Source organism: Monodelphis domestica, chromosome 5, assembly GCF_027887165.1.
Source record: "Monodelphis domestica isolate mMonDom1 chromosome 5, mMonDom1.pri, whole genome shotgun sequence".
In the NCBI taxonomy this organism is placed as follows: domain Eukaryota; kingdom Metazoa; phylum Chordata; class Mammalia; order Didelphimorphia; family Didelphidae; genus Monodelphis; species Monodelphis domestica.
The window spans coordinates 280,975,554-280,990,585 of record NC_077231.1 but is presented as its reverse complement, the minus strand read 5'-3'; the positions used below and the strand labels follow the sequence as shown (position 1 = coordinate 280,990,585).

The following is a 15,032-nucleotide window of genomic DNA, read 5'->3' as shown; positions in this document are numbered from 1 at the left end:
TTACTAAAAACATATGATCTACTAGATCTGTGTTTTATGATCAAAATGGAAAAACTACATAGATACCTGATAAGAAAAGAATCTTCATGGAATAAAGAAAGCAGGAGCATATTCTAAGTCCCAATTTTGGGTCCAAGACCAATTTCTTATGTCTTAAGTCAAATCTATTTTGATTATATCCCAAGAGAAGAAAATGGAAGACTAGCTACTTTGACAGATACACTCCAATTAGCTAATGGACAATGGCAGCAACAAAGGAAAGAATAAATATGTCTCATTTCCTACCAATAAGGTTTTTCTAAAATGAGAGCACTATCCCCTAGGGCTCCACATTTAAGCATCTGCAGTACACTCTGCACTGGTGAGTCTCAGAACTCTCTGCTTAGACAGGTTTGATGCCATAAGCAAAGGCCCTTAGTATAAGGGCCACGTTTTCAAATGATTCTTTAGGAAAGGGGTCCTTAACCTGATACCTATTAATATTTTTTTAATTTATAAATGCATTTTGATATAATTGGTTTATTCAGTTAGCTTCTGTATTTTATTGATTGCCTTTAAAAATGTTATTCTAAAATGAGATGCATAGGCTTCCAGAGACACTGACAAAAAGAGTCTAGGACATGGAAAAGGTTAAGAATCTCTGCTTTAGAGAATAACCAATACGTACCCTCAGTCCAGTTCAATCTGTAGTTCTCTGTGTCAGTTTTGATTAGAACTCTTTGTTTTTCACCCATTTTTTAGTGTGCCTAATCTATACACATACTTGGATGATAAGGCAGAAGAACCTTACATTTCTAGCCCTAATGAAAGTATTTAATACTTTATGGAGTTCAATACTCCAAAGTGTTTATGTCTGGTGGTTGGTTCTAAGACTAAAAGACATTCTGAAGTGAATTCTTACTGGCATTATAAGGAGGCATTTCTAACAATTCTATGTATTATTAGTTCCTATCAACCAGTGTAAAGAGGATGGCTACAGAATATTACAGACACTACTGATTTACTTATATCCAAAAGATAATCAGCTTTCAATGCAAGTAGTTTAACAACAGAAAAGGGAGGATTTCAATCTGAGAAAGGGACCATATGGATAGAAATATCCTTCCAGTCGATATGTTTTAAAAGAAAAATATTAAATAAATATAAACTAACGAGGCAAAGAACTCCAAATTGATCCCTTGCAAATCTCAAGAGGTGGAATTGATCTGCTTCTGACTTGCTGGCACAGCTAAAATTCAATGAGCTCAGTCTGGCCATCAACTGATAATGGCCCCAAGGAAAAACAATGAGAAATGCATGAGGACAACTACTTTGACACAGTTTCTGTAGACATTTAAAAGGGAAAATAATGAATGTCCTGATTGAATCTAAAACTGTGCGTGGGTTACACTTTCCTTAAAGAACCTTGGTCCAATTTGTAAGTAAAATGTCTTATCCAGAGCGTGTCATTTTATTAATTCAGATTTTTTTTTATATCAGAATATAAAACTATGGGATCTGACTTTGTTTATATAATTTAATTTCTTTCAGGAACATGATAAGCAAATGCATATTCTAACTATTTCATACAAATGCTATTTTTCATACTAGTGTTTAAATTCCACAAAATTTTACTTATGTCAATGATTTTCATTTGTACATTAAATACATGTGATATTAAACATTTCTGATGAGGATTTTTCAGTTGCTCAAAAAATATCTCAAAAAAGACGACCAAGAACAATGGAGCCAGCCTCTTATCCAGTTTTGCTTTCCAAGGTTTCAGTTATCCTTGGTCATCCAGAAACATCAAAAGTCCATCTATGAAGTACTGGAAGTCCAATACTGGCAGTGGTCTGCATCCACTTTCACTTTTTTTAGGGTGTTTTTTTTTGGGGGGGGGTGCTGGGAAGCACTGAACTGAGGAGCAGGAGTGAAGAGAGAACACAGAGGTATGGAGTCAGCAAGTATTAGTTTTTATTCAGTCTCAGCCAACATGGTAGGTCTTGGAACATACCCCCTACAAATACAAAGGTTCTACTGTCTTACCTAAATTGGTCATATCTAGGGTTAGGGCTCAGAAATTCAAACCAATGATTCCAAAGAAGAAATATTGGATGGAATGCCATTGTGGATATCTACCCTTGACTTTCAGATGTTGAAGCCAACAGACCTTTCCAAAATATCAGCTGAAAAAGAATCCCTGCAGCCTAGCAAATGGAATGGAATTATTTAAAAGCTTTGGATAGTTTATGATTCCTGCAAATAATCCACAAGGATCAATGGCAACAATAACTTTAGGATTCTACAAAAGCAAAAGACCTCTGCCCTCAGAACACTTTTTTTTCCACCTGTAAACTGTGTTAAACCACAAAGGCCAAAGTTCTTGTTGAGAATTGGTATATAATGGTTTGAATTTCTTGGAACAGCATCTTTTAAATTCTATGTGAGTGGGGGAAAAAAGATTGATTGAGATACTTTTACAAAAAAATGAAAAAAGCTATTTTTCTTTTCTAAGTCTTATTACTCAATAACAGGTTGTCCAATTAACTTCAAACTTTCTCCTTCAAAATCCTCTTTTGCCTCAGGCCAGTCATAAGGAGCTTTAACATGAACGGAGCTCCCATGGATAAAACATTTTGTGAACATTAGGAAAGGGTCAAAAAAGGTCTCATAAAAGGAATCTCCTTCCAGGCTTTATTCCAAAAACATTATAACTTACAGCAAGGGAATACTGACCTAGATGAACAACATAGAGACCTGATTCCCACTCAGAATATGTGTAATCCATTAATTAGGCAGATCATTTTCACTTTCTTTTCTCAACCCCCAAAACAGAATATTGTTATTGCCAAAATATTTCCTTTTAAAAAAAATTTATGTGACAATGTTCAACTTTAGCTATTCCTATACTCTCTTCCATTCTATTGGTGATGACCTAAGAAACACAATTTCTTGTGGAGTAGAGAAGGGAATGGCAAACTGCTCCAGTATCTTTGCCAAGTAAGTCTCAAATGGGGTTATGAAGAGTCTGACCTGCCTGAAACGACTGAGCAAACTATTTCTCTAAATGCAACTCTGGATGATTTTTTCTATTAACTCAAAATCATGTTAGTTCTCTCCTCAGGTGTTACAGGCTTGCTATCATCAGTTCCACTAGCTTAAAAAAAAATCGAATTGACAGATGTGAAACTATAAGGCAATTGTTTTTTCTTCTATCCAACATTCTGAATGACATGAATCTAGACCCAAAAACACGGTGTTGGAGTGCCTGAACCCAACCCCAAACCTCAGAAACTCTCTTGTGGAAACTAAGCTCTAGAGAACTGGACTGACTCATCAAGTATTTAATGCTTGGATATGTGGGAGGCACTATGAACCAAACCTACTGAGATGAAGACTCCCCAGGATTAAACAAGGAAAGAAGAGGCAAGGCTACTACTGCACCTCTAAGTCTCCCAGGTTCTCACTGATCTTCAGGATAGACTCCCTGCTCTCGTGCCCACATGTGCAGCTCATCCCAGTCAATGACTTTCTTATTTCTTGATCTCTCAATCCCAGAGCCAAGTTGATTTCATGTGAAACAACGTATTCAGCTAAAATCTCCTGCCCCCACCTCTCAAGCATGGCCAGCAGCCCCAGAATCTTTGGAGAGAATCTTGCAAAATAAGACCTTTCTCTATTGACTGTTCCTTCAGCAGGAGCTCCTGACAAGGGTGCGACACCAAAATTTCTCCAGGGATCAACATTTTCCAAATGAGGTAAAGAGAGTTAATGAGAGAGGTAAACCCCAAAAGACAAAAAAGTTGACATCTGTCACAGATGTAAAGCTCTTCTCTTTAACAAAGCTAGGAATGTGGAACATACACATGGATCCACAAACGTATTTTCCAACAAAACTTTTGATTTCAGGCATGGAGTAGAATACAGAAAATTTCTCCAGGAATCAACTTCTAGTTTCACATTTTGAAAATGAGGTGAGAAATGAAAAAAAAAAAAGAAAGAAAAAAAGAAACTGATCTCTTTCAATGCTACCATGCTGTCTCTTTTACACAATTCTGTGTGTTGATGTATGTGTCTTATTCTCACTAAAACCTTTAGTTTTAATGATCAAAGATGCATTCTGGACTAACTCTTGGACCAAGCTGTCTGCTTTAGGAGCTAGAACTCTAAAAGTAACTTACTGTGATCCTCTGACATTAAAAAGATAAGAGTAAGACAAAGAGAGAAAAAGATAAATTTGCTAGTGATTTCAAATGTCCTTTCCCTCTGCTTGTAAAACTATTGTAGATTATGGCAGAAGAGTTAAAAGAGCTCAGATTTATACAGGAAGTAATGATGGGGTTGTGACCAGGCACTTAATATAACTCTGAGCAATGGTACTTTGGGCATATTTTTTTTCTCAATAAATCTCTTTCTGAAAACAGTGATAAAATCTGGGTATTATATATTAAACTTTTAGCTGCTTCAAAAGAAATTATCTTATGATGGTTGCCTGTATGGGATAATAATATAGTTTAAGGAAATTTAAACCATCTTTAACTCTTTTGGAACACTCCATATTATCATATTTCACTATATATATTTCCTCAAGACTTCCCACAAGGTGGATAATTGTTGTGATTCTAATAATAAAGGGAACTTCTAGATGAAGACAGTCTCTAGCAATGCAAGTTATCTTCTTCACAATTTACATTCTTAGAGTAGCCCTGGAATATACATGTGTGTATATATGCATATAAACATATTCATGTATCTATATAATATGTGTGTATGAGCCATTGTAGAATAATAATTTGAAGAGTTGGCAAAGTATTCAAAGCAGATAGCAAATCTCCAAGGACCTTGGAGACAAATGGGAGAGCAGACCCAATTATTGTTGGAAAGGAAATAACGGGCCCAATGGTCAGAATACTCTGTCAGACAGCAGGGATGATGGTTCTCCACAAGAATAAAGTGTACTTTTGGTAGAGGTAGTTATGAGTGAGTCAGCATCTAGTTGGGATGAACACCAAGGACCTAGTGAGAATGAATCAATGGGAACTGGTTTGGGGAAGGAGAAGATCTATAGCTCCCCATGAGGTAGTCCATCATTGGGCTACCTATTGGCTTTGAGATGTCACTATTCTATAAGAATTCAAGGTTTTTTATATTGTTTTTATTATTTGTTGCCTCATGAATTCATTAACTTCTATTTGATCCATTCTAATCTTCAAGGAGTTTGTTGCTTGAGCAAGGCTTTGAGCTTCCTGAACAAAGTTGTTAATTCCCTTTCTAATTCTATTTTCTCTCTCTCCTTTTCTAACTTTTTCCTCTAGCATTCTCATTTGTTTTAAAATTAATTAATTTTCTAAGTTTTTAAGTTATTTTATTTACAATTTATTTTATAAGAACATTTTCAATTTTTTTTTAACTTTTGCTTCATGTCTTCCAGAAATTCTAGTTGAACTTGTACATAAGCTGTATTTTGCTTTGAAGCTTTGCTTATAAAAGTTTTGGAGTCATTCTCTTCCTCTGGATTTGTGATGTCTCTATTACTACAATAGTTTTCTTTTTTAAAAGTAAGATTTTATTTTTCCTAAATTACGTGTAAAAACAATTTTAACATTAGAAAAATAGTTCCAAATTCTATTCTTCCTTCCCATGTTCCCTCCTTCACTCAATTTCACTCTCTCTCTGAGACAGTACACAATCTTATAGATTTTACATGTGTAAATCATGTAAAACATTTTTCCATAGTAATCATTTTGTGGAAGAGATCTCAAACAAAAAAAGAAGAAAGTGAAGTATAATATGTTTTTGTCTACATGCGAACTTCATCAGTTCTTTCTCTGGAAGAAGACAGTAATTTTTCATCAAGCATCATGAGACTCAGGGATTATTTTAGCTCATCAAAAGACCCCCCCCAAAAAAAGTGAACTAAGAAGTAGGACTAATAGCCCAACTGCTGCACTGATATTCATGAAATGTAAAAAAGCCTAAAGTGAGGGCTATCAGCATGCTCTGTGTCAGGTACCTTTTGGCAGTTCAGTGAAGTACATGGAACCCTTCTCAGAATAATATCAAATGCATAAAATAAAATAGAATTACAAATTATAATGCATTTTCAATAATATAAATAATACAAATTATAATTATGGTTTTCAAAATATTCCTTCAAAAATTAATTTCAGGAACCTCAGTTTAAGAATATCCAGTCTAAACAAAAGCATCTTGATTGGCAAGTAGGTTTTCAACAAAAAACTAACAGTTGGACGTAGACGTAGATTTACCTAAAGTGAAAAGATATCCCCCCATTAAAAGAGATCCCAGATTATAAGACTGAAATATTAACTATTGAGAGGCAAAGTTGTTCACTGTGATCAACTGAGTCCTAACTAAAAGCACCAAAGAAAAGCCTCCAACCATGATAAGGCCAAGGCACAGAATGTTTGAAAATTTTATTATTAAGAAAAAAAAGTCACAAGTTAATTGTGTCATGCACTGTTACAGACAAAAGAGTGGTTGCCATAAACTGTGACAGAGAAAATGTGGGTTCAAAACTGTGAATTGCCAAACTGTAAAGATAATTTTTAGTGTCTTGATTTAAATCAAAAATAAGTGGTCACCATGGGAAAAATTCCCAAATATTAAATACCCAAGTCAGCTGAGTTTTATGGAGATTTTAATGAATACAAATGAAGGAATTAAAGAAAGGGAGAGAGACAGAGTAAGAGAAGGCTAGAGCCTAGGCCAATGGCCTAGGCCTTTCTTTAAAGAGAGAAAACTAAGTCAGTCTTTAATCACTCACCACAAGATTGTCCCAAGCAAAACTCTACTGTTCAGAGAGACCCTCCAGATCAGCTCCTGAGCTCAACTGATCCGAACTTCTCTGAACTGGTTCAGACAGCTCCTTTTAAAGAGAATTTTCCCCTATGTCACCTCTCCTAAGTTTTCACATCTACCAATCACAGTAGACGTTTTCTAAAGGACTGACCATTCTTAATTCACATCTTGTTATCACCTTCTCTGGGTAGTCTAAAACTTCTGAGTATCTCACACCTCTTTGCTAAGATTGTCCCTTGCAAGTTGCCTGACCTTTTAGTGATTAATTTGACCTTCATAGGTACTTAGCACCCTTTTGTATTAGATCTAAAAATAGACCTAGCTTAAGGGCTTTTGGCCTCACTATAAGTATGAGTTAAGTACCTTTTCATTGTTCAGTAAGGAATTTTACAACTTTATCTTCCCCTAAAGTATGCCTAAGTATGGGTGGAGTAATGTAAAGTTCTCACATACATTCCTAAGTACCCTCATTGTTTAAAATGGGGAATAACCTTAACCAAATGTTCTAAGGTAGAGTCTGAGAAATTTTAAGATTCACAACACTGACACATTATATTTGTCCAAAAAGATAAGTAATTCTGTTTACCAATAATAAAGAGTGTGCATCATGGTAAGTTAATTTCACCTTCTCTCCCCTAGGTAAAATATAAAATCATGAATGGAATAAATTCTGGTCTGTGCTATAAGTAGGTAAATGGGGAATACATAGCTGAGACGTTGACTGCCCTTTCTAAAGACAATGGAGCTCCAAGGAAGTATTAGCTTTTCTAGAACTGTAAGAATGATATTTAGGGAGGTGGAAGAATTTTAATAATAAAAATAGATGCAGAGTACTGAGGAAATAACTTTCCTACACTTCATTAAATTAAGTCTATTTAACAAGCAAATTCACAAGGGATTCATTCCATTCTGAGGCTTTTCTAGAAACTCTACAAATAATACATTACAATACAGAAACCTGGCACTTATTTGTGATAATGGATGTGTTAGGTCAGGAATACAATGATAAGGTATGTGACCATATTTGAACTTAGAAACAAAAATTACTCAACATTTTATTCAAATGTAGAAAACAGAAAATTAATTTAAAGGTTAGGCTGTAACTGCTACTGGTTTGTATCTATGTGACATTATCAGAGAAAGCTGGCTGGAATAATTTATTTTTACTCCTTAATTTTAAATTATTGTGGCCCTGAGACAACCAATGACTTGTTCAGATTTCCATGGCTGGCTCATTAGAGGGCAGAGAAAGGACTGCTCCAAGTTCCCACCCTTCTTCTTTGGTGCTCATCCACTCCCACAAAGCCCCAGGTCTAAGCCATACACCAGAGCAGTCAGAAATGCCAGGGCCAGGCTGTGTGAAAGAAAGCTGGCCTTGGCACTGGGGAGCCCCAGCTTCACTCCTAACTCTAATCACTTTAAGCAAGTCACTTGCTATCTTGGAGTCTCGGTTTTCTCATCTATAAGATGGAATTCACAATTCTTGTGGCACCTACTTGGTGGGATTGTTGCAGAGACCAAATGGGGTTCAGGAGAGCCTATTGGAGGAAGTACTTTACAAATGTCCCAGTGCCACATAAACGTTGTCATTATTAGAGTGTCAGATAGGGTTAGGGTGACACCAAGTCTACCTCCAAGGGGATGGGAGAGAGGGGACAGCTAGATGGCTCAATAGATAGAGACCCAGGACTGGATAGGGAAGGTATGGGGTTCAAATCTGACCTCAGACCCTTCCTAGCTGGGTAACCCTGGACAAGTCATTTAACCCCCTTACTGCTCTTCTGCCTGGAACCAATACACTGTAGTGATTCTATACAATCTAAACAGTATTGATGCTAAAACAGAAGATAAAAGGTTTAAAAAAAAATTTTTTTAAACCTCTCTGAGTGGCCAGGGACCATTGGTCACAAGGAAGATGGATACCAGAAGAAAAGCAGACTAAACCACAGGAGCCCTAGGAACAGCAAAGAAAAGCTCAGAGAAAGGCAAAGAGATTCACAAGTAGTTTCTGCTGCTCTTTAAACATTTCCTTTCCAAAATGGATATAAGAAGGAAAAAGAGCTTTATTTTAGATTTATTTTTATGATGTTCACATACATTTATATGTAATATATTAAACAATATATTTTTAAACCATGAAATGCATTTTCTAATACCTTCAGAAGAATACAGAGCTTAGGTTGAATAGAATGGATGAAAGATGGCCAGAGAGAATAATGAATATTACTGCACTGCTGTTTGGAGCCACCTAGCACCATGTTCAGGTCCTGACTTGGACACTAACTGCTTGCCTGTGTCTCACCTCTCTACCTCAGTTTCTTCATCTGTAACATGGTGGTTAATAATAGCACCCGCCTGCCAGTTGTCTTGAGCATACTATTTGTAAAGCACTTTTGCTGACCTTAAGTGTCATGTAGTGACCATGGACCAGTCACTTAATCCCCATCACTTAGCTCTTACCACTCTTTGGTCTCGAAACCAATCCTTGGAACCAACTGAGTCTAAGACAGAAGGCAAGGGTATTACAAAAAGGACTCTGTGAATGCGTGCTACTATTTGGCTCTTTCAAGGGCAACAAAAGGAGTAGTAGGAGGGAGAGAGAAAGGGAGAAAGAACAAAAGCCCACCTTTTCCTGAATGAGCCTCTGCAGGTGGATTCCACAGGACAACATGGCGGTGAACAAGGTCAGCATATACTGCTGCACTTTGCAGATGGCAGATGCCAGGGAGTTGATGACTGACGTCAGGCCCACCTTCTCAATCACATTCTGGAAAGCGTTGGGGGAATGACGCGTGATCCTGCACAGGGCCTGGCCAGACCGAAAAGCAGCTTTATTAGATAATCTATTTGTATTACCGTGTTCCCCAAGTGAAATTTATCTTGGGTTAGCAGCAAGTATTGCCATGGTTTGTTCCTCTTTCTTCCCTGTATTATAAAGGGAATTTGGAAGAAATTAATGACTTTTCTATGAAGCAATAACTTGACTCCCAAATTAGAAAATATAGACTTTGCATTCAATTTTTTTGATTTATTAACCAAATATGTTAGATACCATTTCAACCTTGTATTAAGACAAATAGCTAATTCACAATCCTTCTGTACTGGAAGAAATCTAAACTTTGAGTGAATTATTTATGACTTTATTAAAGCATTTATTATAATAAATGTGAAATATTCCTTCTACAATTTATACTGCAATCCCAATTTATAATCAAAAGTTATTTAAATGTAAAAGTGGATATTAGGCATGCTAATATTCTGATTGAGATAAAATTGACAATAAGATGGGGAGGGGAAGGATGGGGAAATAGGAAGCTTTTCTAGAAAAACAAGCCTCAAAATGATGCTTTGTTTCAGACTGGGGCAGCTGTCATAGCCAGTCCCCTAGGAAAGTACACATGAGCTACCAGCAACAAGGCAGTGAGACAGGGTTTGAAAGCATTGGGCAGATACTAAAGGGAATGTTCCCAAATAAAGAGAACACAACCTAGAAAGGGAGATTTACTAAGGGAAGGACTGGGAAGAATTTAAACTACAGCTGCTAGAGTGCAGTTCCAGTGGGACAATTTTGAGTTGAATCTGCCAACCCACTGCCACCCACAAGACAGGCAAGCCAAGCCAGGAGAAGTATCAAGGTCCCTGAGGGAAAGACAGGAAGAAGCTGGTGGCAGGGAAGTCAACCATCACCTCCTCTCCAATCTAGATGGAGACAGCCCAGGACCCTAAAGTCAAGAGCCCTGCCCCATCTACACAGACCCCACAGCATAGGGATTAACCTTGGTGGAGACACTGAGATGACACCTTCTTCTCCAGGTCCTTCAGCCCTTACCTCCTCAGCAGCCATAGCTACTGAAGACTCAGAAAAGAGTGTTCTCAACCCCAAAGACCCTGACCCTGTCAAATGATAGCATCAGAAAAGGACAATGCTTCTACCAGTGGAAATGACCCTAAAGAAGAGGCATTACCCTCTACACTCTAAAGAGCAAATGATTTGGAGCTAAAAATTTCTTCTGGGTTTTTGTCCCCCTCATTAGAATATGAGCTCTTTGAAAGTAGATTATCTTAAATATATTATAAATATATACCCTATATCTTATATATATGTATGTATATATATTCTGAATACTTAGAGCTACTCTTTGCAATTAGTTAATGCTTTTTCATTCATTCATTCTTATTTGAAAGGAAGGATTGATAGAAGCAACTATAAAGCTAAACCATGACCTGAAATCAATTAGTCAGTTAATAAGTACTATGTAGCAGGCACTATGCCAGACTCTAGAGATGCAAAACTAAAATTAAATAATCCTGCCCCTCCAAATGCTTGTATTCTACAGAGAAACAATATGTGCACATAAAAGTATGTGCAAAATCTACATGAAGCTATTTCTGGGGGTGGAGGGTGAAGGAGGACTAAAGAGGACCCAGCAGCTTCCAAGATCAAGAAAGGCCACTCATTGGAGGTCCAACTGGAGTGGTATTGGAAGGAAGGGGAGGGGATGAGAGAGTTCCTCCCAGGGATGGGAGACATGGAACTAGGAAACAGAAAGCAATGAACAATGTCAATAGGAAACAGAATGCAATGCGTGAAGTACAAAAATGAATGATTTGGCTAAAATGAAAAGTAAGTAAAGGAAAACTGAGACAAGTTAGATTCATTGAGTAAGTAATCTTGTGGGCTTGTAAATACTGGCTTATAGAATCAAAAGAGCTCCTGTTGATAGAAAGCTTTATGTTGACAAATTACTTTTCACACAGCCCTGGAAGGTGAACAGTATATTCTTTTTTTACTTTTTTTTTTAATTTGGAAAATTTTATTTAATTAATTTAGAATATTTTCCCATAATTACAAGATTCATGTTTCTTTCCCTCCCCTCCACCCATCCTCTCCCATAGCCAACGAGCATTTTGGGGGGTTTTACATGTTGAACAATATATTATGATGCTCATTTGACAGATGAAGAATCTGAGGTTCCTCACTGTTCACCTCCTCAGTGCCATGATCACACAGTTAGTATTAGAAACTTAATTCATATTCCAGCCTGCTGGTTCCAAGTCAAATCTTGTTCCATTATACTCTAGAGTAGTTTTCCCCCTGAAATTTCCTCACACTAGGAAAGTGTCACAAAAACAGAGTGAGTATTGGTTGTATGGATAGCCCATTAATGAAAAAGTCAGCATAACACAACAATACAAGAATACATTAGAAAGAGCCAAGTTCCAAAGCTACAATCTTTAGAGAAGAAATACAAGTCCTTTTGGCAGAATTCCATCTCAGAATGTAGAAAAGACAAAACAGAACAGGTTAGAAAGAGATGGAAAATAAACATCTGAAAATGAAAATTAAAACTGGTTTTACTCTACTAGAGAAGCTACTACTATAATATGAAGAGAGAGGAAAAAGGAACTTATTAAGTAAGATTCGATTACAGAAAGCTGTCTTTAATTAGGGCATTTGAAAAGTTTCAAAAATGGAGTTTGTAATGAATCTAAGAAAACTATTCTCTGTGAAACCAAGAGAGAATTGTTTAATTATTTTTTAACCCAAGGACAAAAAAGAATGAAGGAACGTTTTAAATGGATTCCCTATGGATCCCACCACAATCAGAATGTTTTCAAATAAATTAAGAGTTCTCCCAACAGTGATTTCGACACAGAGAAACAATCAGTCTCATTAGCATTGTAAAGATTCTTGGAGCAGCTGGCACAGCAAAACTTGACTTTCTATTGATACAAAATCCCTATCCAATTAAAATGGAGGAACTTCTTGGTAAAAAGGTTTCTCTGGACTACTTATAAACAGAGGATTCAAAGGCATATTAGGATTGACTAAAATGCCTCCACTTTAAAATGTTGTTTGAAAGCCCAGTAGACTTTCCATTTTGAAAAACATATAGAAGATTTAGATTTAATAGAAAATAACCTCTCAAAAGACTATTCAGTCTTGATTTCAGTGTTTATGGAAGGAAGGCTTCTAAGCAACTGAGAGGATGTGAAATCTTAAAGGCACATTAAATGTTTTATTTTCTTCACTTAAAAAAAAGTATCAATTCTCAAGGCTTACTCTCAGAGATTTAATGTAAAGTAATTAAGGTAAATTTTTCAGGATTGAATTTGGACACTAAAAGGAACTAACAATCTAAAAATCATGCAGAAAAGAAGAGTACATTCTGTGTTCTTTTTAAAATTTTCCTTTTTCTTGGAATTTACTTTATTTGTACAATTTTCTAAGAGTTCAAAACTGAAGGCTATCTATCTCTGAGCAACATAAATGGAAGCACTGAAGGAAAAAAAAGCTAAAGAATAATTTTTATTAATTCTTTTGAATGATTTCATGTATGAGAGATAAGTAAGGGGGCAATACTACTTTTAGACTTTAACTGTTGTTCACCATTACTAAAACAATGGTGTTCATGAAAATGGTTTTGTTCATTAGTGTCTCATTGTTCTAGGTGTCTTTTCTAGTGAGTTAATTCTCAATACTGGCATCTGAAGATGCTGTTTCCCCCAATCTAACTAGCATGGTGGCCAAGGCCCCACTATAGAAGGAAAGGTTCCCTGCAGGCCATTTGAATCCAGAAGCACCTTCCTTATGTAACCGCGAAAATGTGGGTTTCCAAGACTGTGAATTGCCAAAACTTTAAAGGTTTTGGGCAAACTGTAAAGATAATTTTTAGCGTCTTGATTTAAATAAAAAATAAGTGGTCACCATGGGAAAATATTCCCAAATATGAAATACCCAAGTCAGCTGTGTTTTATGCAGATTTTAATTAATATAAATGAAGGAATTAAAGGAAGAGAGAGAGAGAAAAAAGAAACTAGTAGAAAGGGCCTAGGCCAAATGGCCTAGGCCTGAGCTTTAAGGAAGACTAGTCAGTCTTTATCACTCACCACAAGATCGTCCCAAGCAAGCTCTAGTCCTTCACTGAAATCCTCAACTCCTGAACTGAGTTCAGAGACCCTCTTCTGAACTCCTGACCTCCTCCAATTCAGCTTCCAAACTGAACTACCACCAAACTGAACTGAATTCTTCTTTTAAAGAAATTTTCTCTTCTGTCACCTCCCCTAAATTTTCACATCTACCAATCACAGTAGACACTTTTTCCCAGGACTGCCCATTCTTAGTTCACACTACTCTTTAGTTCTCACCTTCTCTGGGTAGATTATATCTTCTGAGTACTTCACACCTCTTTTGTTAAGCTTGCCTTTTGTAAGTTGCTTGACCTTTTAGTGATTAATTTAACCTTTATAGATACTTAGCACCCTTTTGTAATAGATCTAAAAATAGACCACCTAGCTTAGGGTTTTTGCTTCACTATAAGTATGAGTTGGGGACTTTTCATTGTTCAATCAGGAGTTTGCAACTTTATCTTCCCCTAAGGCACTGTCTGAGCAGGGTGGAGTAATTTTAAAGTTCTCAATACATTCCTGACCAAGTACCTCCATTGTAGAAAATGGGGAATAGCTTAATCAAATCTTCTAAGGTACAGTCTGAGCAGTTTTTAAGATTCACACTTAATCCAACACAGCTATGACTAGCACTTTGGAGGTCCCTGGAAGAAAGGACCTTTGAAGGTCTGAGCCAGCTACATTTGATGGGGATGGGATCAACAGTGGTGTCAGTAACACCATCAAGTTTAGAGAAACATGGGAAATCTCTCTGTCCCTGCCACAGTAGCTTCACACTTTTCCAGCAGAACTACAGAAGGGGGAAAAACTACACAGGCTAAGGGTATGATCCCAGCCAAGGGCCAGGCACCTCTAGGTCCAAAAGGGATTATGTGGCCCTCTCTGAAGGAATCATGGCCAACACTGGCTATGTCTGCCAGTGGGATGACATCTGGGTTACTGCTGTGGGATAGGACTCACTGGAATCTGGGTCTCCCTTAAGTGACACCAGGAGGAGACTCGGGTCTCTCCCCAGGATCCCTGCCAGTATGTACCAGTGCCAAGCACAGATGTGCCATCTTCCCTCTAGCCTGGGCCTTGGAGTTACCTGTACATCTCTATATGAAGGAATGCCCCAAGTTTTCATCTTCCCTTTATTAGTGGCCATAAGACACAGGGCTACAAGGCCTCAAGAGGTCATTCAGGCCTTATCTTGTCCAGACCAAATCAAACATGGGGGAAGGCCAGTGATTTGACTGAGGTCTCAGCATCGGCAAAATGCAGCTGCTGAGGGGGAGTTTTGGCCAGGGGAACTGCAGGCCCCTCAGAATTGTGGGTCC

The 15,032-nt window shown here is 37.2% G+C and overlaps 1 protein-coding gene across 2 annotated transcripts in view; it reads right to left on the bottom strand.

Moving 5' to 3' along the window:
• Positions 1–15,032, bottom strand: part of ULK4 (unc-51 like kinase 4) — a 678,848-nt gene that overhangs the window by 477,379 nt on the left and 186,437 nt on the right. For both annotated transcript variants that reach the window (XM_007505056.3, XM_007505057.3), the window contains exon 21: positions 9,431–9,613. In XM_007505056.3, coding sequence (XP_007505118.1) covers positions 9,431–9,613 — 183 coding nt within the window. The remainder of the gene's footprint in view (positions 1–9,430; positions 9,614–15,032) is intronic.